The sequence below is a fragment of the Ptychodera flava genome, chromosome 22 (genome assembly GCF_041260155.1).
Source record: "Ptychodera flava strain L36383 chromosome 22, AS_Pfla_20210202, whole genome shotgun sequence".
Lineage (NCBI taxonomy): Eukaryota > Metazoa > Hemichordata > Enteropneusta > Ptychoderidae > Ptychodera > Ptychodera flava.
Window position 1 is genome coordinate 14820688 of NC_091949.1, and position 26008 is coordinate 14846695.

The window sequence follows — 26008 nt, forward strand, 5'->3', positions numbered from 1 at the left end:
CTTTACATTCAGCAGACGTCACGCTGATGTCGTTAAGTTTGTCATTTGACGTAATGAGCTTTCACACATGATCACACGCACAAGAACAAGCTACCTTTCCATTCTGGTAAAAAACACGTAAAAATACAACCTGTCGCGCGAAATTTCACAGGTAACATCTTCTTTGCGACATTCTGTACTGTCTATATCATTTTACCCGCTAAACTTATTTTTTTTCTAAAATTTTACTCTCTATTGGTTATGAAGGCATATTTAACAGATCACGAATGTTCTTTCCGAAGGAAGGAAAAGGATCATTTTGTAAATATTGTAGATATTTATTCAAGATATATTCCATATGGTAATGTATAAAATCTTTTACTAGTGTACCATTATTATAAAATCCACTATTATAGTACAGAATATTCTATTCACATGTCTACAGTGAGTATTCGGTGAAGGGCGATGAAATAGGAAGAATGAATATATACTTAGATCATCCTATCGATCCTACAGACAAGTGCGATTGTATCAACCTTGACGTTCATTGTTCAATTTCCTAAAGGATGGTTTATGAGTTTAGCTCATTCGTCGTTCGTTCGTTTTATCACGCAATCACCTGAGGCGTGACAGTGCACAATGACACTGACACCAGAAAGGTCGATGTCAAGTGGCACTCTGCCAAGTCTTCTATGATTCAATAGTCGAGGTGAAGTCACAAACATCCCCGGTTGTGCCGAAAAAGGCTCCCCCCGTGCCAATTGCCGCCCATTCCAATTGCCGCCCATTTCCATTCCCATCTTAGTGTTTCTCAGAGCGACTTTGAAGGGATATTAATTTGCTTTTCTTTCTGAGTTGCTGATGGAAACAGTAAAGTTACACGGATAGTGTTAGAATCATACTGCTTGAAAAAACGCTATTTCAAAAGTGCCTTGGCATGACATGACAAATTTATAAAATACGACAATCTCGAATTAGATGTTATATTTGAAAAGATTTATAGATTACTTCTGTTATATCTAAATTGATGTTTTATAAAAAACAAAACAATTATGATCAAAGTCGCGCCAAATAATTCAATCCATTGATGTTAGAGTATCGGTTGTATGATATACAAGATACACGAATTTTGAATACTGGTTTGTTTGTTTTCGTTCGTGTCCTCAGATATCTATTTTTTCGCATTGGAATTGTAAGATGTTGGGTGAAATGAAATGTTTTATGCTCACCTAGGGAGCCTTGGTGCGGACAGTTAAAGGCAGTGATAGTACACCTCCCCGATTCATATCTTTCTACGCTGGCACGCGAGACTTACGAACTGCTCACGTAAGATACATTGCATTGCCCCAGTTGAAGATGTACACTGACTTGTACAGAAAGCTGTGGCTAACCATGAATGAGTCCATCTGGGGAGATGAGTCGATGTCAGAAAACTCGATTTTTAACATGCAGCCAGCAATCATGAACTATACCGCTGAGGACAACTTCACAAATGATTCCTATGCGTACTTCGAAGATTGCGATGCCGACAGGTTTTTCCACCCGCCTCACATTGTCCTGGCCTGGGTTGTGGTGTATGTGGCCGTTATAGTGGTCGCTGCCGGCGGTAACTGCATAGTGATGTGGATCGTCCTGGCCCACAGAGAGATGCGAACGGTCACCAACTACTTTCTCGTCAACCTGGCGCTGGCTGATACCCTGATCGTAGTCTTTTACACTCCGTTTCAGTTCAGCTATTTAATTACCCACCACTGGTACTTCGGAGACGCGTACTGCAAGATCGCACAGTTCTTCGGACCGTTGACAGTATCGGCGAGCATTTTCACCCTGGCTGCCATCAGCATCGACCGCTACATAGCCATCATCCATCCGATGCGGCCCAGGATGACCAAACTGGAGTCGTCGATGATCATCTGCGTGGTGTGGATAGTTGCCGTTCTCACTTTGCTGCCTTTCCTCATCTACGCCCAAACTCACACCTACAACTGCCCAGACGGTCAAAGAACAACCTGCATCCTGGTGTGGCCAGATGGCCAACATTACAACTACGATTTCTGGTAGGAACATTCTTTCCTTCAATATTTGCTTGTTTACAGAAATAATATTTCGCTTCAAAAGAAAAGGATAACATTGTACCGGTAACAAAATAAAATGTTAAATCATCGTTTGGAACCTTAGACATTCGGACACTAATACATAAATTTTGTAAAACATATTTAACAAGGGAAACGTTTTCGATTTTTCCTACTGACATATTACAAAAGGGCATATATAGAGGTTCTCATCATACGTTGTAAATTGTTTATAGGCCGTTTTCTCATTTCCTCAGGGGACAAGAAGGCCTTTTTACTGCTACTTTCAATCGTTTTTATTGGGGAACAATTTACTACTAAAGTGATTGGACGCACATTTGACATACGCAAATCTCTTGTAAGCTATCAGAATTCTTTTGCCTCCTCGTACACGCGATTTTATCAGCCTCGAACGCAAAATGTTTTAAAGGTTTTCCCGAGCATCGGGAAAAGGTTTAACATTTCTTTGAAAAGCTTAAAAATTGTTCATGCAATGTTCATGCCATCGGCCTGTGTCTAACCCAAGAGCATTATTCCACTGAATACGTACGGAGCTGTCATATTCTCCATATTACACTACAAAATGTCGAGTGAAATTTTTCAACCAGCAAAGTCCGTTTCCCGGGTCACATACTTGAAACTCCGTAGACAGTAAAATGAAACGATGCTGTCACCAGGAAATGTAGCCGCATGGTTGCAAGCAGTAAATAATATTATACGACAGAATAAAACTTAACACTCCTGTCATTACAACACAAGATTGGAGGGAAAAATAGAGAATTGCATTTAAACAGATTTCCATAAAAGTTTATATATGCTGTATCAGACATACATCAACTTGGCTTCTTATATTCAGAGAGGAAATATGGTGTCTGTTCCGAAACGTTGTATGTGAATGTAGTTGTGGTAAATATTAATACTCAGTATGGAGGGACAAACAGCGCAAAACCGGAATGCAAAAACTATGAAAATGTCCACATTGAAATTCCTTGTAGTACTAATCATTTACCACGGCTCATGTCCCGCACACCTGAAGCCGCCATCGATGCGTCAGCGCATGCGCATTGAGAATTAAATGTATTTGTTTCGCGTTACTGGCATCTCTTTCCAAGTATTATGGATTAACGATCCAATGCAATTCTCCAAACAGTGTTCATTACTATCACTTAGATTGTGATTTTAACCAATTGACGTTTGCCTCTGTAGGTTGAAAATCTAGTATTCATTACCCTGCATCGTTCAATGCGTCTCATAACAACCTATTTCATAAACGAGTTCCAAGTCCGCTGTATGAATCAATGTCACACTGAAAGTAAAATATGCGTTGCTATGGTTTATTCAATGAGCGATTCGCCAATGAATGTAGAAAGAACACTGCGTTTGCCTGCCTACAGTTTGTGTCAGTGATTTTCAATATAAGGAAACTCGTATCCTCGTTACAAGAACGATGCAAAACATTTAGAGTACGGACCCTTTTTTCCTTGTGTCTTTTAAACAGCAACAGTGTCAATGAACATGTGATTTTCAATATAAAGGAAACTCGTATCCTTGTCACGAGAACGTAGTAAAACATTAAAGTACTGACCCTTTTCCTTAATTCTTTTAAACAGCAACAGAGTCAATAAACCGTTGCATTTGTGCTATTATTCAGAGAGTTACAAAGGGACAAAATTGTCCTGACTAGGTTATAAATTTCTTTGGACCATAGTTGAAACTCTTCCCGACATGAGTGACAGACGAAAGTGATAGCGACTTGAATTCATAGTGAAAACATTCAGTACAAATCGTTCCTCGTAAAGAAAGCCAGATAACGAATAGAAAGCCTTTACAAAACTTTCCAAAAGCATCTTTTCGTGTCTTGCTTTAGAAGCTATTACTTTCAGTCAACTTGTGCGCCAACGATAGATCGAAGGTGTTCTTCGTGTCCATTCGTCTGTACTTTGATACAATACATTCTGTGGTGTAACTGATAAAAGACGCGCCTGCGACAATACCCGAGCTTGTGAATGGCGGCTAGACATTTCGCCTCCATAAACATGCCTTGAATGTCTTTTATTGAACTTGCTGAAGTAAGTATAAATAACAATCTTGTAGCTGACGACTTAAAGCGGAAAAATCAACCTTTTTGAAAGTAATTTAGTACATACTTTATATCATCATGCCCGGTTTAGCAGAATGATTGAGCGTCACTTAAAACTTTATTTACGTGCTCAACTGAAACGCCGACTTCAATTGCAAAATTGCTATAACTTAAGTCATTTCGTCAATTAAAGCTGATATATATATAATATATATATATATAATATATATATATATATATATATATATATATATATATATATATATATATATGGACCAAATTCAGTGATGATAAACTGTTTACTGAATCCTTTTGGATTTCATACAGCAATTTACCGCATTATAAAAGTGAGATCTGCTTTGATTAATGCTGTTTTAAAGAGAAAGCTAGAAAAGAACATTTTACCTCTTTCATGATTTTTATGCCATTATCATGAACACTTAATTTTAGAATTATCCTTCCTACCTGAATTTACTTATCAGTTTCCGTGCTAGGAAATTATGTATAATATTACTAAAGGCCATGTAAGAGTTTATTAATTTATATAACCGTGTTGTCATATAGCCATGGATGAGGAAAGATTATCTCATACTGTGTCATGAAAGAATGCAAGAAGGGTCGCGAGTTCTTTTATTCGCATTTTGAGTCGGGAAACATGATGTTATTCAACAGTCGCGAACCGCGGTGAGAACAAAAAAAATCTCACAGTGTGAACAAGGCACTCTCCAGATCGTAAAAGAGAAACTCGCCATGCTCTTTAAGGATGGAAGGCAACTTAAGGAAATCGGTTACGGGAATGTCTGTGCAATTCACCGACATTGTGAAAGGCAAACATTCTCTTCACCGCTTTCCAGACTACCGCTGTTGCCCCTAGTAACGGGTGCACCGTGGAAACAGCGGCTTATGATTTCATTGAAGTCAAAAATGCCTGAATGAATAAGCGCTATAATTCAGCGCAGATGCATCTACATCAGATTTTCAGTTTGCTTTTAAATCAGGTGATTTTACATAGTCATTGCAGGCACAAAAACGGAAAAATTGCGATATATGCCAATGATATTTTAAAATTGCGAGAAGCTAACATAGCATTTGACCTAAAAATGTTTTGATGGGAGTCATTAACTCCTACATCTATATTTATGTAGCTATGTTTACATTAGAATCACGCAGAACGGATGCGTGTACTTTTCAGGACACGCACATACAAGCAAGGTCTCCTTTCCAATAACAGAAATGATATTTAAACATTTGTACCATTGTAAGTGTACAGTGTATCGTTTGTTGTATTGCAATTCAAATCTCAACAATGAGTAATGAGACTGATAAATATACAGTGTGTGTATAATTCACAGACGAAAACACTGACCATTGAGTCTCACCATCAACCTTTTACGCCAACAAATGTTACAAAAGTACAGTTTCTATTTTTCCGATAATTGCGCATAGGGAGGGGTTATTCATGCAAACCAGATGTATAGAAGGATACTCAGGCGACAGCAGTACGCAGCAGATATTATTTTTTCATTTTCACTGCTCTGCAACTTTGTATCGATCATTTCTTGCCATGAATCTTCCTAGTACATCTACCCTTCTTTTTCAATGACTACATTTTACATACACACAGACAGACAGACAGACAGACAGACAGACAGACAGATAGATAGACAGACAGACAGACAGACAGACAGATAGATAGATAGATAGATAGATAGATAGATAGATAGATAGATAGATAGATAGATAGATAGATAGATAGATAGATAGATAGATAGATAGATAGATAGATAGATAGATAGATAGATAGATAGATAGATAGATAGATAGATAGACTGTAACGTTAGGCTGTTTTTTGCTCACCACTGTAATAAATATGCAAATGGCTTCATTTACTCTGTTAATGTTCCGTCGGAAGTGAGGAACATTAAACAGCAGATAACAATTACCGTCTCTTAAATGCCATGTCAAGTTTAGAAGTGGGTCAATATCGAGAAGCGAGAAATGCTCATCAGAGTTTCGCAGTGCTGGGTACCTCAGCCGATCAAATGGCCACACTTGGTATTGATTGAACAAGGAGGAACGGACAGATGCATCATACATTTTGGCATAAAAGCAGTATAGTGAAGACAATAGTTTACACGGAAAACGCAATATATCAAAACATATTTTACAATGTCTGACACAGTAAGCTGGAGTAATAGCAATGAATAGTAGCTAAAACGAAATCAGAACATGTAAATCAAGGACAACTCTTGTCTTCTCGTACGTTTATTATTAACTACTTACAATCACTATAAAATGAACGTCTTTTTACATGGCAACGAGAAATGTTTGAGCCTTATTCAGGGATGTTTGAGATTTGTCTTCATTCTTAAACTTTAGCTTGTTTGACTTTTACGACTATTCTTAGAATCTTTCCCGCGTTCATCGATCGCGATTTAGTAGCCATAAACAAACGCTGACAATTACACTCTAACGACAGCCTTGTCCCTCGTTACTCCGTCAGTCCCGACTTTCTTTCAATGAGTAAATCACAACAGAAGATGTCGTTTATAGGCCAGGAAATGAGGTTTACGTTTTCTCTACTGATCCTTTCATGCTTGAAGGCAACGGTCTAGTTCCTGATTCAGCACGCCTATTGAAAAGGTTGTTCAGAGTCTGAGGTATTCAGGGATGTCGAAATCCGGTAACACGTTACCATGCTCCTTTTGATCCGTTCATAACATGGCGACCTTTATGACCATAGAGAGAGAGTGGCTGACGGGTGCCAACAGTGGAAAGAGGTAAACGTACCCACATGAGTAATGAGAAGCCGTACCCACATTTGTGGTAATTGTAGTTAGGGTCCCAAGACATACAACTGGCGCCACTGTTCACTACCTTTCAAGCTTATTCCGAAGAGATGCTCTTCTCGAGGTAGAAGATCCTTGTTGAAAGCAACGAAGTGCTTCAACATCCACAACGAGAGCCTTTTTATCCTTTGTTGTCGGTAGATAAAACTAGGTAGCCAAGACGCAGTGAACGTATGGGTGTTTCTTCCACAAAACAAAGTAAAAGAGGATGTGACATTTCTAAAAGCTTTCCTTTTCAATTATATCAATGGCGACTGGACAAGCTCGCCATTTAGAATACTAGGAAAGTTAGATCCATTAACTGACGTAAAGCATACTCTCAGATGTTGATTTCGGTTTCATTGTGATAAATTAGAAAATAATTCTCTGATGGGAAAACTTGAAGATGCATTAGCTTTGTTTTGTGCCATGCTTTAGAGCCTTTCCTATCGCAATTGCACCGCGGTTTCATTAGAGGGGTTTCTAATCACCGGGAGCCGTCTCAGGCGAAAACGAAATGTCGCTACCGAGCATGAGTTATTGCACGAGGAGATAATATATCCGCGGGAGATTAGTCAAGATTCCGACTGTTACAGCATACCGTAGCTTTGAAGAGGTTAAAGATACGTTACACGATGAGTAGAAGGAAACAACTTCGAGTTTCAGCACTTACGAGAGCACTGGAGCATTCGTTAAGGAAACCTTAGAAGAGTGTTGTGCCCAAAAGTCCATTCTTCTGCTATGAAGAGCACCTCAAAAACAAATGATTACATACGAAAGAGGAATGTGTGTTTATCCAAAGAATAGTTGGAATAGAATTGTCTTGATCCCCTTTTTCTGGAACAGATTTATCAATCACCCCCCGGTTAAATGAAATAAAACCCTTCTCATGGGACATGAAAAGTGTTTCGAGAATGAAAGCCTGAGGTTGTCCGCGTACTCTTTACCATCACTTGACTTGACTGTACGTCCCTGCTCAAGTCAAAGTTTTATATCAACGGCTGCCATTCTTGGGTCTTAGTTTTGTTTTCCTGGGACACTGTTAACCTGTTTTGTTCGCGAGGTGTGAATGACTTCGTCGGCTGTATTCTCGGTGTAATTTACATAGAAATGCCTGTCAGGTAAATGGCAAATTACTAATGACCGTAATTTTATCGCCTTCTCTGTAGGGGATATATTCAAAGTCGCCCTGTTTTTTGCCTAGCTATGGGCCAAACGAGTACACGGCGATGATTACTTTGTTTGTGCAAGCGTCATAATTCTTCCATCACGCCGAGAAACGTTCAAATAGCTCCATTTCACCCCTTCAAAGGTCGATACATCACGCATCCGTAATGTGATGTATGTACCTGTGGTTGCAACGCTGCAACACGGAGCAATCCTCCTAATACAAGGGATTCGATTACTGACTGTGCCTGCCTGTCGACTATCAGTTTCCCGTGAGGATGACGAGGCACGCCACCTAACACATAAATATAAGCTCATCGCTGCGTTCGAAGACAAGTCATTCATAATTGAATTTGGCAGAAGCTTTTTCTGTTGTTATTTGATAGACATCACGAGTATAGAAACACACTGCTTCAGAGATTGCTGCGAAAGAAGCGAAATTCAATTAGATGGGTCGGCTAAATAAGTGAAAACTTGTGTATATCTCAAGGACCTACCCATTACAAGCCATTGAGTATTCCCCATTAAGAGACTTAGCCTTGAAGACAGTTGTTCATTTAACCCCATCTTTGATAAGTCTTAAGTTGGCTTTACTGTAAAGTGTATCTTGCCCAACTTACGATGCAGCAGATGGGCAAAGAATATTTAGAAGTTCTAATTTCGTGCATGCCTTTCAAGTTTTGATTTTTTTTTTTTTAATTTCCAAAAACCAAGAAAATTATTGCAACATCTACTCGTGCAATTTTGTAAAGGTTAAAAGTAACGTTATCCGTCGCGAAGACTCATGTGAAATAAGTGAGTAATGTCTGAAACTCGTTGCGTCCACTGTTACCAAGTACGAAAAGCCAATGTTATTTGATTTATTTGATTCAGTGTCATCATTTGTTAAAATATGAGTAACATTCTAATCATTTATCTATTTATATATTTATTTGTTATTTATTATTGTCTCGTTTTTCGTTCGCTTACCTATTTGTTGCCTACTCATTTATGTCCTGTTTGGGTTTTTCGATTACTTTCGTGGCAGAGTATAGACTTAATGAAATTGGAATGCGGTTTGTGAGCCCGCGTATATTAGGGAGCTAACAGGAATTACTCTGCCGTTGCAATTAATATTCCTGTCGTCAAACTACCCGTATTTGAACAAAATGCGAATACCCTTAGATCGATTAGGATTGGGGGATTCCTGAAAATCAAATACATTTCGTGTCATGACTAGGTGTGAACAGTATCCCTACTGCATGTTAGAAATACTCTATATCGCCTTTCTAATTGGTGTGAATTAGCAGTATGGCAATTAAGTGCAATGTGGTCGGTGAATCATGATATATCAAGATGCGGAAAGCGACATATCAACAGCACAAAAGAGATTTATTTTCACATCCATTGACTTGAAACATTAAAAGTTGTAAGTGGTTAAGGTTATATAAATGCTTGTGGGAATATGGTTATATCAAGAAAGCTGTGACTGCCACACAATCTCCCGTGGATCTATTAGTCTTAATATAAGCTCTCCGAGAAAAGACTAATGGACAAAGCAGGATATTGTGACAATATAGATTGTTGTCGAATGTATAGAATACAATAAAGGCAAAATACTCTAAACTTTAAAAATAACATTCTTTTAAATAGAACACTGCTATACATGTATATAGAAAGACAAACTAATGGAATCAAACTATTACAATTTTGTTAAGTCGTATGTTAGATGCAAGATCGAGATGACGCTCATCGTAAGCATCTGATGAATTTCTTTCTTCATTGTCGTGTTTAAGATGCTACCTTGAACGCAATTAGTTGAAATGTGCTTCAAACATGATCTAACCATTCAAGTATGGTACCCATGAGATGAATCAGTCAGATGCGTAGTAAAGTGGAAGTAACTAGCAGATCTTTGCTGCGCAAGGTGTAACAATACGTTCATTCTGCGGCAACACTGCTCTGATTTTGTTCTTAGAGCATGCCTTTATTGGCTTTTTGACTGTACATTATGTCTCGGTCAATTAATCTTTCAAGTGAACACCAGGATATGAAAGAAGCGAATTCAGAAATCATCATGGAACAGGTAGCATTAGAGTCTAGGGTTATGCCCATGATAGGAAGCTCTCTCAGCTATGACGTCAATGGTGCAATGTCAGATACACAAAGTATATTGGCATAAGAACGTGTTAATTTTAACAACCAAAGCCTCTATCATTGCCACCTTATGTTGCAACATACCGTTGTCTGAAACAGCCTAAATCGTACTCACAATGTACTGAAGCAGAGAAAAAGAGTGGCATTTGGCAATTTCGATCTTTTTCCTTGTTACATTAAATGGAGAACATTTTTGTCTTGTGCAAGATTTGAGCAAGATTTATGTAAAGAGCCACAGCAAATAGAAATGTTCATTGCTCTAACTGCCGCTTCTTGGTTTTTATATCCCCTCTTTGCATTTGACTAGGTCATACGAAAATGGCATTCGACACATTTCTTTTAATGCGCGAATATTCTCTCTTAATTTGCAAAGAGAGTGAACCATAAAATACTTGTTCTCGATATCGAATGGAATGGACGTTAAGATATACTTTCTTCATTTTTGCAAATTACCCATCAAACACTTGTCAAAAGTCGTGAAATATCACAAATAGTATGCAATATCATTACCCCAAAGACCCTATATCATTTTATCTTTTGAAGCATCAATATATGTATGTGTATGTATGTATGTATGTATGTATGTATGTATGTATGTATGTATGTATGTATGTATGTATGTATGTATGTATGTATGTATGTATGTACGTATGTATGTATGTATATATGTCTGTCTGTCTGTCTGTCTGTCTGTATGTAGTTACGTATGTATGTATGTATGTATGTATGTATGTATGTATGTATGTATGTACGTACGTACGTACGTATGTATGTATGTATGTAACTATGTATGTATGTATGTATGTATGTATGTATGTATGTATGTATGTATGTATGTATGTATGTACGTACGTACGTACATACGTACGTACGTATGTATGTAACTATGTATGTATGTATGTATGTGCGTGAGTACGCATGCACTATCAGTGGTTATACACACTGCAATATCCGAGGTGCGAATAGATGAGTGGTTCCTGATGGTCCTACCTAAATTTGTAAGTCAGAAATGTCCCATGGACCTGGTAATGTATTACCTTGAATGGAAATGATTATTGGAACAGTTCAATGTCATATTACAAGCATTTTGCACACGTTTCTATGTATTAATGGCCATGAACGTCTACACAATTTTTCAGTCTGACGCTTTAGTTCAATTCGATCGGTAGTTTGTTTACTTATTAATACATTATTTCGTCATCGCTTAAAGTTTTCGCGTCGACGGATTAATGTAGGTTCACATTGTATACACTCGAACAATCAATATTTATCAAACAAAGTTGTTCTTTTTAGATTTTGCCGACAGGACAGCAACACATAGAACGTATCTTGCTGAGATCAGAATAGGGTTGATTTTGAGGCACCGGTTGTTTTAGGTGTACAAATATTGAAAGGTCGTAATGTTGGATTACATGCGGTTCCTTGGTAATACTTCTTGGTTCTTGGAAATACTACAGTCATAGAATCTGTACAGTTAAATGAATTTCTTTTCTTTTCGAGCGTGTCAGAATAAAATTAACGACCTAAATTCGATGTTTAGAATTATCCTAATTCAGGGCAATGTTGTGTAATAATAAATCGCTTTTGCCCGACAACAACTCTTCGTACCAAATTGCAGTGTTACAGAAACTTTCTGACAACTCAATATCAGGTGTAAATTGCAAATGGTGCAAATGTATGTGCTTTCCGATAAACCTGATGATACCAAAAAATAGATTCTTCTAAATGAGTTGTACATGCTCAGTATAAATGTTAACATTTTTCTGCATGATGTAGGCTCCCTGTTCCCTATATGTAACAATGACAAAGTGTCATGACGCACTGCAAAAGTCAAGTTTACCGTCGAATACCACATTGAAAGGACTAGATCACAATTTATTAATCACAGTTACTCTCTGACTTTGAAAGCGTGTATAATAAATAAAGCCTTCGTTTTAAAGAGCATTCACGTGCCACTCTTTCAAACAGTTTAAGAAAGATGTGGATATAATACAAAATCCTCTTTTCATGTTTATCTTTGATACTCAGACAATACTCAACTGAACCTCATATCTTGCAACATATCTAGAAAAACTTGACGTTAAATTGATCAAGGGCTATGCTTGATCCTTCCAAAGGAAATTGAATACAGCGTTTATGAGCATTCGCGTTCTAAAGAGATTTCAGGTGTCATAAACTGTGCAATACACATCATTCTAAATAAATCTACAAGTTTAATAGTTGTCATAAATAACTGATACACGCAGAGTCAGATTCGTGTTAAAAGCCGCATTTGAATACTGCGGTAGACAGTAATAGGTTTGGCTGAAACCATGACTGAAGGACCGGCATTTATTCGAACAACTTTGATACGCAAAGACCGTAAATCGTGCTAATTGGCGAGTGTCTTCAAAAAAGCCGGCTACTATAAAATTGGGATAGAAAGAAATAAATTTAAGCTTTTTGAGAGCTTTATTGTCCCTGGCACGTACACTGGCTTTATGATGACATAATAATAAAGCGTTGTTGAAAGAATTGAATTTAGCAAAATCATGTCACTCTCACCCCAACGGCGATGCATTCCTTGCCAAATAATCATGTTGCAATATGAGAAATATACCTACCAGGTCTTAGGATATTGCAATATGCAACATTTCAATAATTAAAACAATGTTCAGGTAAATTTCAACAAATACATTATTTTTGAGCCTTATTCGTCTAAAACAGCTTTGTACATTCTTGATATTTGCTCAGTATTTCCATTAACGATATCTCTTGTAAGAGACTATAGCAGAAAGAAACAAAGGTTAACGAAACTCACGCCCTCGATATACTTCAGTGTATCCCATATTTGTTGTGAAAGAATATACACTTTACATGGTTTGTGTCTATTGCAGGTACCACATCGGTCGATTGGTAATCACCTACGTGATTCCACTGACGGCCATGGCGATATCATACACCATCGTGGGCATCAAACTGTGGGGCAGCCAGACCCCCGGGGAATGCTCCCATCGCCACCGTGAACAACTCAGAGCCAAGAGAAAGGTAAGAAGGAAGGTAGGTGTCACACGCCGTCACAATTCCAGAGCCAGATTTGAAGCGGTTCTCTCGCATAACCGGTCATGTTTTAGTTCGACTTCAGGAACCCGTGCTACATTACAAGAGGTTATGCTAGAAAGCCACTTGATATATGGCTAGTGGAATTTTGGTGTGCTAAATACTGGTAGTTCCGACTTGGAAAAACTTAGCCTTTTATTGGCACCTTCTGTGATAACTGTGCATACTTCAAGTGGCGAGATGATGTGAAGGCTTACCTCACAACTGACACAGTAATATGTAAGAGACACTCATGTACTCAAGGTAGCTTCTCATCTCAATAACAACTTGAAATATGCATTTAATATTTCATCATTTTGTTAAGCTGTTTATCATTCGCATAAGCTTGAAATATACGGCAATGTAATTATTTGAAAATCATAACAGTGGGGGCACTAACTGGTATTCCATGCAAAACTCTGCTGTAATGACTACTATCAAATTGTTAGTGACGTGTAAGTTGATATCCGTACACATCAAGTGTCAGTCTTCGTCAGTACTCCGCCTCCTTCTCAGTTCGTTCAATATCAAGTCAATTATCAGTAACGGAAAATGATGGAACAGCATGTCCGCTGTCTTCTTCCTCAGCTCCTGTCTGCCTATCTGTCCATCTGCCTGTCTACATAGCAGTATTCAAACTTTACCACCCCTTTCTTTTGAATTTGATTCTCGCCACCATGTTCAGTGTAAATATGGCATTATGCTCTATCTGCTTGAAATAAGTCAAACGCTTTTCCATTCATTATATTTTGTTTCTGCTTCTTTTGAATTTATAATAGAGTCACTAAATCCTACATCGATACTCTATATGTATTACACCACTCGATATTCTTCCTTGTTAATTGGGTGCATGCTAATGTATCGATAATGATACTCTGGCACGTACCTTATGTGCCGTAACGTAGACCAACATCCTATATGAACGATTATGCACATTTTTCTATCATAAAAAACTGTTCTTTTTCGTCGAATAAATCATTCTTGGCTTACGATTTTCAGTACTTAAGGTAATATGCACCTCGAAAGTGAAAGTGTTCTTTTTCGTCCAATAAATCATTCTTGGCTTACGATTTTAAGTACTTAAACGGCCATGTGATAGTGATAAACGTTCTCGTAGAATTTATGTTTCATACTGTGGCAAAATGTACATCTGTCTGTCTACTTGTCTGTATGTATGTCTGTTTGTCTTTCTGTATGTCTTTCTGTATGTCTTTCTGTATGTCTTTCTGTATGTATGTATTGTATGTCTTTCTGTATGTCTTTCTGTATGTCTTTCTGTATGTCTTTCTGTATGTCTTTCTGTATGTATGTATGTATGTATGTATGTATGTATGTATGTATGTATGTATGTATGTATGTATGTATGTAGGTAGGTAGGTAGGTAGGTAGGTAGGTAGGTAGGTAGGTAGGTAGGTAGGTATGTATGTATGTATGTATGTATGTATGTATGTATGTATGTATGTATGTATGTATGTATGTATGTATGTAAAAATTACAATATTTGTCACAATACTGTAGGCCTACCTGCGTAAAGTAACACTTGCATTAAATCGAGTTTCGTCATATTTTGGTTTGCAGTTTAACCAAGTATTTCACATCTCACTACATCATTGCAAGTCACTATGTCGAATTTCTCTGATAGACATTGTTAAAAATTGACAATCTGTAGCCTGATAAGGAAGCAAATTTTCCCTTGTGTTTAGTGACGTTGCATCGATCCAGGTTAAGGATGGACAGAAAACAGTTGTGCTGCAAGCTACACTTGTGCAATGATGCGATTTCTTTGAGCATATTATCCATTTCCTTGAAAAAATCATAACATCGGCTCAGTAGCTGCTCAGTGTTCTGTTAAGGGCATCACACAGTGCAAAACACTTGAAAACAAAATTATCACAGCACGAACGGAAATGTGCAAATGTGTCCTTACAGATTTAAACTGGCTGGTTCTAAGATGGCTCGGCATCTGGCGTAGATAAGAGTGATCTCATCTGTTGCGACAACCCAATCTTAGCTTGATACAATTTTCGAAATTCGCTTCATTCTTTGTACTCATCAAATTGCCTATACGTAGGGATAAATGATTGACCAAGGTCCGTCCACATTCCTTAATTGTTACGATAAGATAGACTGAGTGTATTCGTTCACCCTTGATGTCTCTCAACGTCACACGTACATTACACATTGTTCGGAGGAGAATGTATAAGACTTTGATAGATGTGATTTAAAGACCCAAGAAGGATATGTCAGCATCTCCGTATATCACGATTCTGAATGCATTTCCTCAAATAAATTCCATCTTTTTTGTTGATTTAACGACAAATCTTTAAACCAATCATCTATTTCAATTGATTGAATAGCGAACACACACTTTTCTCTGTTGATTGGTCACTTGCTCTACCTGACAGGTCACTGTTGCAATGCCAGTTCGGATTCACAATCTAAATCTTAGGCTGACGATGAGTGTTTAATCTACATTACACATGCAGTTTTTATATCCGAAAGAAGCTGTGAAAATAAAAGCCGATGTATTAATCGTATATCATTTTAAGGAAGAATACTCTCAAATTTTTCCAATTCTTTTCTGATCCACCACTTGTGTTGACTCATTTTAAAGCTCATGGAGTAAGAAAAACTTTCATTATGTCAGTTTTCTTAAAATCAAATATTTTGTTTTTTATCCATAAAGTTAACACAGGAATGGCGGTCATTTCTAATTTTAAATATCGGTAAATCTTGGTCAATTTGTTTTTCTAGTACCAAAATTTGCACAGTGACCCCGATCTACATTGTTGATTTTGAAAGAGAATTATGGTTGAAAGATTCCTTGAGGAAGGTTTGAGCTACAGTTTTAGTCTTTAACTATCGAAGCGAATACAACATTTAACGGAACATATGAAAGGCAAAGTAAAGCGACTGCGTAAGTTCACATCGCAGACAAGGTAAATCATTTATTTATTAGTAAACTCAAATTTGCGAACAAGACGTTCATCAATATTCATTATCTAAAATTAAGGCCTTCTCAAATATCAGATCTATAAAAGATTGATTTAAAGTCTAGCGTAGCGTTAAATTACTCGTGTCCAAAAAGTCGCATGACTAATGATGTAGTTGATCCCGAAATAAATTATTACTCTTATACCGAAGATTCTGACTTATGTCGTTTCTGAACGTAAATCCGTAATTTTTCAGATGCACAAATCCATTTGCCCCGAAATAATCCGACTAGATGCGCGATTACGATGAAATCCGCTAGCAACGACTATTAGACAATGTGCTCCGGTACGTGCCACCCTAGATATGTCTTCACTTTTGAAAGATTTATATGGTGGTAAAAGGCCTCATTGATTACATGGGGCAATGGACTATTCGTCAGATCGTGAATCTCTTCTAATCTTATCTCTTCTAAACATTAAATTATGGTGTTATGTAGTTCTACTTTGTCATGATATGCCATTGAAAGCATACACCAATAGTCAATCTAATATGTCGACCGTATACTCGTTTTCATATTGTTATTGTTATATCAATACAAGACTACCGACCTTCTCTTGAAATAATGTACCCCTTTAAAGGCAGTTTTGTTTCTTTCCCTTTGTTGACACTCAAGATGTCAGGAAATGGTGTCAAGAGTGTTGAATAGAAAAATACAATTAAGATCAACAAGTAATAGGAAGCATACTTGAAAGCAAAAAATTATCGTTTTGTGACATGAAAGAATACGGTTAGGCTTAGCATTGTCAAACCCATCACCGTCCAGAGTCTGGGTGTTTTAAGGTTTTTAGTAATTTGAAACGAAAAAACACATCTCTGTACTAGGAACACCATCTTAAGACGTACCTTTTTGTACAAATCATCACACTATACGTTCAAACAATTGAGAAAATCATATCGTGTATGAGAATTCTGGCGAGGCAACTTTGTGAAAATCATAATTACATGTTTTAGGGGTCTCCTACAGGTTATAAATGATGTGTTATGCTTTATTAGCTTAACTGATTTGACTATACCGACGTGAGATATACCACTGGTAAAAGATGAGAGTAAACGATTTTAGTATCATTCCATTCTGTTGGTTGTGCATAGTGATTCATTTTATTCATTCGGAATCTCGTCCAATCACATTCCCTGTTACAAATTCTACAAACAGCGGCTTTTAAATTCCTTGCTAGCTTCGTTTTGCGAATGATGTAATTTTGCCAGGCAAACTAGCAAGTCCCATTACTATTTCCACCACGTTTTCATTCCAATAGACAACATGTGCATAGCTTGTAAATAAAAAAATGTAAAATACAGACTGCATACGAAGCTGTAAGTATAATATTCAAAGTGTACATGGAAAAATCACTGTTGAGTTCTCTGCTTCCTTTGAGAGCGACAGTGAATTCAACTTCCTGCAATTTGGGCAATGTCAATGTTCACGTACCAGACAGGCTAAATTAAACGTATATGGTAGAATTAAGTCTTAATTGCAAACATCAAACTCCCCCCGACAGTTTAAATCAAGCGAATTACCTTTCCTGTATTGCATGCAAATTGCATGAATGACGAAATTATAAAAGCTATTGCTATTTCATTGAATACATTTCAAAGACTAACCAGTTTTCACAAGAACACATGGGACTGGTTCAATTTAATAATCGACTGGAATGAATAACCTAAATACGGAAACAGATTTTTTGTCTATGTGGTTCATGTGAAATCAACCAACATGAGTTTAAGTCTATTGAATTCTATTGTCGATTTATAGCTGTAGCTGTCGTCATCGGTTAATTAAATATAAAACGGACGCCAGCAGGAATTTTAAACTTCGTGACTTCCCCTATTTAAATGAGGCAGAAAGTCGTCTGATTTCCGTGTTACAACATCAAAGAATAATGCTGACCCAGCAAAGATTCCTTGTGTAGAAGAATAAAAACCTAACGGCGACAAAGTAATCATATGAACTTCCTTCTACTATACATTGTGTATGTGGCACAACATAAATGTACACGTCACATTGCTTTACAAACATTCTGTATCTCATGGGACAAGACAAGATCTATTTTTGTCACCGCTCAGCATAATGCATCGAGAGCTACGGCAGAAATTTATTTCTGTTTAAGTTCATAAAAAGGTTAAGATACAATTTTAAACCTGGATTCTGTTTTCGTGCGAATGTTGCTGAAGCTTCACCGAGTGGCATAGGTATTGTTGATAGGTATCCCTTTTGACGGAATCGAAATTTCTTCCCCTTGTACTTATTGGAAATATTACACATTCAATGACGATTTAGCTGAAAGATTCTCTTCCACTGTACAGCTATTACCTTACTCTCTTCTCTCCTGCTCTTTTGAATCTCGATTAGCACGCCGGTGATTGAAACTATATTAGGCTTTGCTTTTCGCAAATATGCAAATGAACTCGAGGAACGTAAATGGCCAGAGGCACCACTCTATTAGGTACTGTTTCCCTGTTTTTCGCTTCCTTCATTAACGTCATTTGATTTATAGTTCTCAGCTGTGAGCCTCCGAGCAGTGCGCTACAATTTCGTTTGCTCTTTTGATTGTGTCTCGTTTTACATGGATGCTAAGCGGTTGCTAAAAATTTGATTTGGACAAGTCTTCAATTCTTTCGTGAAGCTGTTACTCAAATTTCTCACTCATCTTGCTGGGCTAGTATTCCCTTGACTTTGAGAGGAATGCTGAATTCCCAGCTGCTCACTTCATGTATGTAACTAAAAGGTTGCTTGAAACCCACCTTCGGGTCATTTCAGAGATTGAAATCTGCGCAGCTGCTATCCTGGAAATTGATTTTCTCGTGTCTTTACCCGCTCATGATTTTACATTTAGAAACATTCAATTTAGTGTACCCGCTGGTTTGTTATCTGGGGCTTAACGTGTCAAGTAGTTTATTTGCAGAATTGTTGTACCTCGCCTTTTTCGTATTTCTTATAAGCGCAATAACTGATAACAAATTCAGGTTCATTTCAAAGCCGGTAACAATTAAATTTAAACTTCTGCTGTGATGTAATTTCAATAGTATGGTTTACATTTAACTTCCACGTTTCCTAATGTAATGTGTGTGTGTTCATGGGACTTTATGACAGCCCCTTCTGTAATGCCGAATTACCCACCATTGATCATACTCTGTTTTGTACCTTTAGGGAATCGCCGGTCGATATCTCGATTAGATATCATCACCATCTTATTGCGATATCAAGAGCCACAAAGGTTCATTGTTCTGGCAGTTTCCTTTCTTCCCATTTGTTTTCACCCACTAATGTCTCTGCCCACGCACGTGAGATCATAAAGCTGTTCATGAGAGAGGACGGCATGTGAGCTTCGCGAATTAGAAGTCTGAGACGTGACCAGCGCTGTTTAAAGAGATGGATAATGGATGGAGAAAACGGCTTTGATTTGCCATAAAGTAATCACTAAATCCGAGATAATGGCTACTTTGCAAACATAGCCTTTAAATAGCCGGCCTTATGAATAGAAAAGCATGGTATTCCTGAACTCTTCGTCACTGTCTCTCTGAATTATTGTCAGATGATTTGCACCTCTTGCGTTTCAAGGTCAGCAGTCATTTATCTGAAATCCGACGGTTATGTTGTCTATTATTCACAAGGTGTCGAGCTTTCTTAGCGCTGATCACTTACTTTTTCACCCACTGAGATTTGAACAGCTCTAGATAGTGTCATCAAAATTTCAGATGAATTCTACTTTGAAACTTTCATGAAAACGACTGTTTTACTATTTTAGAGATAAAATTGAAGAAATGCTAATTTACAGTGGAGATTGAATTTAACCAGTACATTTTCGAAATGATAGTTTTGAAATTAGCGCACTGGTAATTCCGTTGTTGCTTTTGACATTGAAGTCTTTCAAAAAGGCTCTCGATTCTAGCACCTACCCCTCGAATTTCTTTGTACTTTTCGTCTGTCGTCTGGTTCAAATTTCTCCCTAAAGAATTATAAGATATGTAACGGTTATGGAAGATTGATATGGCCAACAAGTCACGAATTCAGTTCCCCGCGAGGCATAGAGCAGTGTCTCCAAGAAAAATACAGCTTCGAGATGGTGCCCTAAAGGGACTATATTTTGACGCCATTTTAGAGGTGTGTTGAGCAGGACCAGGTGAATATTGATATTTTGAATGTAATAAAAGATTTTAACCAACTTTAAGATTGTTGTAGGACGTTCAAACGTATGTCAATTGACATGAAAGATTATTTACATTCATTGATCACATACATGCCAATATCCTTGACAAAATACTATTACTAAGGAGTTAATCAGTATACGACGTATATATCAAACAGTTTGATAATATCAAAAAGATATTGCATAACATCAGTGATTGAGGGGATAGACTTAAGAATTACCATTAAATCCCTTACATTGCCCCTAACCTTTTAATAATCCGAAGATGGATTCTGTCGGCAAATGACTTTTGACCGTGCCTACTTTTCCTAATGTTTTCGCAATAGATTTACAGCACAGGGTTTTCAGTTGCTACTAGATCTGTAACATGCATGCCCAAACTTAGTCATTGAAGGATCGCATTGGTAATTGCTGGCGGGTAAGGTTAAGTTCATCTGCTATAAATACTCATAGGAAGACAGTATTGCTAAAACATAAAACGTCTTAATCGTTTCTGTGTCAGTGTCCACAGTGACGCCACCTAACGGCATATTGAACTCGTAATCGTCCTTGAAAGTCACGACAATTTCTGCATGTTGTTTTGGTTGCCTTGCAACGGTCGATTTTCTGCACGACAATATTAAAAGTGTATTAGTGGGCAATTTTTCAGTCTGAAAATAAGCGTAGCTTACAGTGAGTCATTGCAAATTGGGATTATCCACAGGCCTAAGTTCGTGCATTATTTATAAATTGCAGGAACCGCTTGGCTATTCAACCAAAATCATTTCACAAGTTTTGGGTCTGCAGTTCGACTGTGAAACAACTGCAGAGGTCGTCAAACCTCTTATTCATGTGTCACTGAATTTGAAAAAAAAATGGCTTTTCTTTGTCTTGTAGGTTGTTAAGATGATGATCTTTGTGCTGCTGGTATTCGCCGTTTGCTGGCTCCCTCTACACATATTCCTTCTGCTGACGAGGTACCACTTGTATCTGTACGCGCGAAAACACATGCAGCAAGTCTATCTGGGCATCTTTTGGCTCGCAATGAGCAACTCCATGTACAATCCATTCATATACTGCTGGATGAATGACAGGTACGGATTATCAAAATCATGATAAATATCTTACTTAAATGTTAAAATAGGCCAACTTGAAGATACTAATGACTATTCAATGCTTTTGCGAGTATGTTGCTTGAACATCGTTGCTCACTCTAGCGTGGTTCTTTTATACACTTGAAAGATTTGTTAGCTGTGACTTTTCGCGATACTTTTAGTTTGTATAAAATGCAGTGTCTTGTTCTACTGTCAAAATCACACCAAAATGTTTAACGTTCTGCTTATAGTCTGTATGATTGTGTGCTATTCCTAAAGTTATTGCCGACATCTGAAGTTTAATCCAGATAAGAATTAATTTGGCTACAATAAAAGTGCAAGAATATTGTAGTACGCGATGGGTTGAGCTGGCGAGTATATTACTTTTGTTTCTATAACAGGAAGAAGAAAAAGAATTTACAGATTTTGTGTAGAAAAAAGCAATTAAGATGTTACCAACAATTACAGGGTATTTGATATAACTAGGCTAATAGATGCAAATTTTTGCTTACAAGTCAAAGTCAACAACGGATACAGATAAACCAGATTAGGTAGTCACCAACAGAAGAAATAATTTCATTCAGAATGTTATAAAGTTTCTGTTTGCTCACGCCCACGACATCAGACCAAATCTCGTGTTGATTTCGACCATATAAAAAATCATGAAAAGGTTTGCCCTTGTATTGTTCTTCCATTGACGTTAAAATGTCAATCTATTACCGAGAAAATTTTCTCCGCTCTGATTTTCGCTGTCATTGCCGTGTATTTACAAATTCAAAGTCCGCAGCTGCTAAGTTACCGTAAGCAATCAAATTATATCAAATTAAATATTCACATTGATCAAGTCCTACGTCACTGGTTACTTTGACATTATTCAATTTCCATGACAATGTTGCCGTTTGAAGGTTGAAGAGGTTCTCCTTGACAGCAATGTTAAAAACTCAGTGCCTGCGCTTGCAAGCAACCACTCCGCCAGCAGACAATACAGGCTGTTCTTAAAATACAGAGCTATGAAAAGGACAAATCATTGCAATTAATATCAAGCTGGGCATTTAGATAAAAAAGTCATACTGTGTTTCTATGCCAACGTTTATTTTTCATCACGTTCAGTGTAATCTCAATTTTATTTTATAAGCCCGTTCAGGTTTTAAGCACGTAATGCTGTTTGCTGAAGAATTGCCGCATTGATACTAATTGGTCAACGGTGTTTGTTTCGTAAATTAACGCCGCGCTACACAGTACAAAGTTGTGTAAAGTGCTAAAATGAAATCCCACATTAACGTTTACGCTTTTCGGTGCCCTACGAAAATCGGCTTGCCCTTGCCGGCGCATGTTGAAAAGGTTGTACCCTGAGGAGCCTCTAAGTGCACACATAAAAATGCTACTTCAGAGCTAGACATTGTTAAAAACTAATCAGTACTCTTCGGCAAAAATCTGTTCTGCCATAATTCCATTAAAAGCGCCATCTATTGAATTGAATTTGGCACATATAAGATTGAAATTAAATGTGCAGTTGCACTCTCTTTGAAAATTTCTCGTCGATCAAACGTCAATTATATGCAAATGGTCAATCACTGGTTTGAAGATAAAGCATGGTCATTTTAGTCAAGTATGAATTTATTATACAGACACCTGATTCTTTGAACTTGATGAATAATGCATGCTGCTCTTGTCCCTGTTTTCAATCACGGGATTCTCGTAAAATAATCATGTTAACCCAACTTGTGCAAAATTATTTATAGCATGTGTTCAGTTTGTCGACCTGCTCTTTGATGAAGTGTCGTCACAAGACAGACAATCAGCAATCCATCTTTTTTGATTTAGTTATTGTCGTTGAAACATTTGCTATCGGGCACAGATGGCTGTCAACAACATCGTTGGCGCTTTGCTATAATGCTGATTTTATATAGAGTAGACATTTACTCTCGTTGTATATGTTATTAAATTTGAAACGTTGACAGTGACGTCACTCCACTGTCTACGGTTGGGCCATATACATAAATACTCGTCTATTCTCCTGCTACAAAGAGCAAAGTATTTTAAGACACTGATGTGTATTTTGGAGTAAAACTCTTAAATTTTCTTGAAACATTTTCCTGATAAATACAAGTTCGCACATCCAAAGGTTCAGGTGGTCTTAATGAAAAAGCAAAATGAAAGCGTGTTTTCTAGAAATTTGTCTCGCGAACTTGTATGACAGATGCAAATCACAAATTAAATACAGCCACGAATCGCCAAATTTAACTGACTGTCGTTGGCGTCGTCGCATTAGATATCAACAGAACGAATTACCAATTGCCTTCAATGATGGAATACAATGCCTTCCTTGTACTGAACGCGATTGGAACTAATTTGGGAGAATTGGATATTCATATTTTTCAAATTTCCAAAACTGTTTGGTGCCCTATAGCGGAATGTTGCAATATTACAAATTACTCATAAAAACAGGTGCATAACTTAAAAAGAAGAGCAGCGAAGTTTACATTTGCAGATTAAACCGAAATTACTACACCATCCAAATATCCCAAATAAGTTCCAATCGTGTTATTGCTAGATTCACATGGATTGGCCCTAAATTATCATATTTGCTTGTACGATAAACAATATGGTACGATAAATATGTAACTATTGTTCTGCATTAACCACATATTTATTTATATTTGCTTTCACTGTGGCAGCATGTTACAATCAATAATCGTACACATACTGTTTAGATTGTATTTATAATACGTCTTTACCCTGCAGATTTCGAAGAGGATTCAAGCGTGCGCTTCGTTTCTGTCCCTTTATTAAGAAGGAGCCATTTCGAAGACCCATTCGCCCGAGCACCATCAGTGGAAGCACTCATTCGTCTAAGCTATCGAGAAATGGCTCAATTGAAACAACAACAGATCATCATCATCCCGTTGAGCACATCATGTAAACACAGGAAATATTTTCGGTCTTGGGAAAGGATAGGATAAATTTTTAGAGCGTTTAGTAGCATTAAGACATGATAAATATTTTTCTCATCTACTTATCTAATGTGCGGAGAATTTGCTGTAATTTTAATGTATTTGCCAGGATTATTTTTCTGCCATATTCAAAGTACATGTTCTTAATCTTCTCCCGACACTCAAGTCGAAATGACTTCTGTTGAACTTATTAGCACTGCGTAACAGCCCACATGTCGTTCACAGCTATTTACTGGGTATAAAAAGTTAATTTATCAAGAATATGAGAAAACAAAATAAACCACTTTTTCTTAGAAAAATAATAAAAAGAAAACGTAGTTATAAATGTTGACAGTTTAACGTTGATAGTTAAGACTGGTTTTTCGAGCACGTCACGTATTTGTAGCAACGGATACACAAACAGAGTAATATATTGTAGATTACATTACATTGCATTATATTTGTAGATTAAACGAGTTAATGGTTTTTTTAAGAACATGTATAATGTTACCCAGTCCATTTATTGTACTTGATATGTAAATATTGGGAAATTTGTCGAGTTTTCACCACATATTTATCTGATCAGCACTACCCATACCTCGTTGTTCGTTGACACAGAGGACATGAATTGGTCAAATCGCCTTTCGTGCGCCTTACGTTCGCACCTCTTGCCTGTCTACATTTAAGAATAATCCGGGCGTTGACCTTTATCTTCACATTACTTTTTTCCATTTAAAAAGGGATTAGCTATTTTTGACAATCACCACACCATGAATATTGTAAATCAAATAAATTTATAGGCATGTTCAATAAGCAAAGTAAATCCTCTTGTAATAACGTTTGCCATTTCCAGCAGAATTTGTTTATTGAATGTGTACTTCAGAGTTATCTCAGGGAAGGAAAGTTGACAAACGATCGCTGAGCTTCATTTTTGACGTAAATCCAGCTTACAAACACGACCGCGTGACCTTCAAATGGATCGACGGGGACGACGTTCTGTAGAAAAACCATCAATAAATTATGTAGAAAGTGTCTATTGATAATACTCTTTCTATTAGACTTAAATATTTTATATTTTTCGACGAGTAGCAGATTTTAACAAACCTGCAAAGCATATTGCATACCTAATTGTATATTTAGCGGGTTGTATAGAAGCCGCCAAAGTTTTAATGGTATAATCAATTTTAGTTTTATCACTAAAAACAACCAAGCGTTAGATTATTAAATGACATATTATCCTCATCATATCAAACACAGCTTATATATATATATATATATATATATATATATATATATATATATATATATATATATATATATATATATATATATATTATATAATGTAGTCTAAGAAGTGCATACAATTTGGCATAACCAACTATATATGTCTATAGTATGTATCTACTAGCAGTAGCTACTATCTATGTATAGTATGAACTCATTAGTGAGAAGCCTAGGCAGCATGATGCATCATGTAAAGAGCAACAATCAGCATACATAGTATGACGTAGTATAAAATA

At 37.1% G+C, this 26008-nt stretch overlaps 1 protein-coding gene across 1 annotated transcript; it reads left to right on the forward strand.

The window, feature by feature from the left end:
- Positions 1-1242: 1242 nt before the first annotated feature.
- Positions 1243-25739, forward strand: LOC139122358 (substance-P receptor-like). Its single transcript, XM_070687754.1, has 4 exons — positions 1243-2036; positions 13139-13289; positions 21359-21555; positions 24301-25739. The coding sequence occupies exons 1-4, from the start codon at positions 1336-1338 to the stop codon at positions 24476-24478; spliced, it is 1227 nt and encodes a 408-aa protein (XP_070543855.1). The 5' UTR covers positions 1243-1335; the 3' UTR covers positions 24479-25739.
- The last annotated feature ends 269 nt before the right edge of the window (positions 25740-26008 follow it).

Excerpts from the sequence above, each read along its gene's own strand:
- LOC139122358 (XM_070687754.1), top strand. The coding sequence starts at position 1,336 with ATGTACACTGACTTGTACAGAAAGCTGTGGCTAACCATGAATGAGTCC. Across the intron at positions 2,037-13,138 it reads CATTACAACTACGATTTCTG|GTACCACATCGGTCGATTGG; the intron begins GTAGGAACATTC and ends TGTCTATTGCAG. Across the intron at positions 21,556-24,300 it reads TACTGCTGGATGAATGACAG|ATTTCGAAGAGGATTCAAGC; the intron begins GTACGGATTATC and ends TTTACCCTGCAG.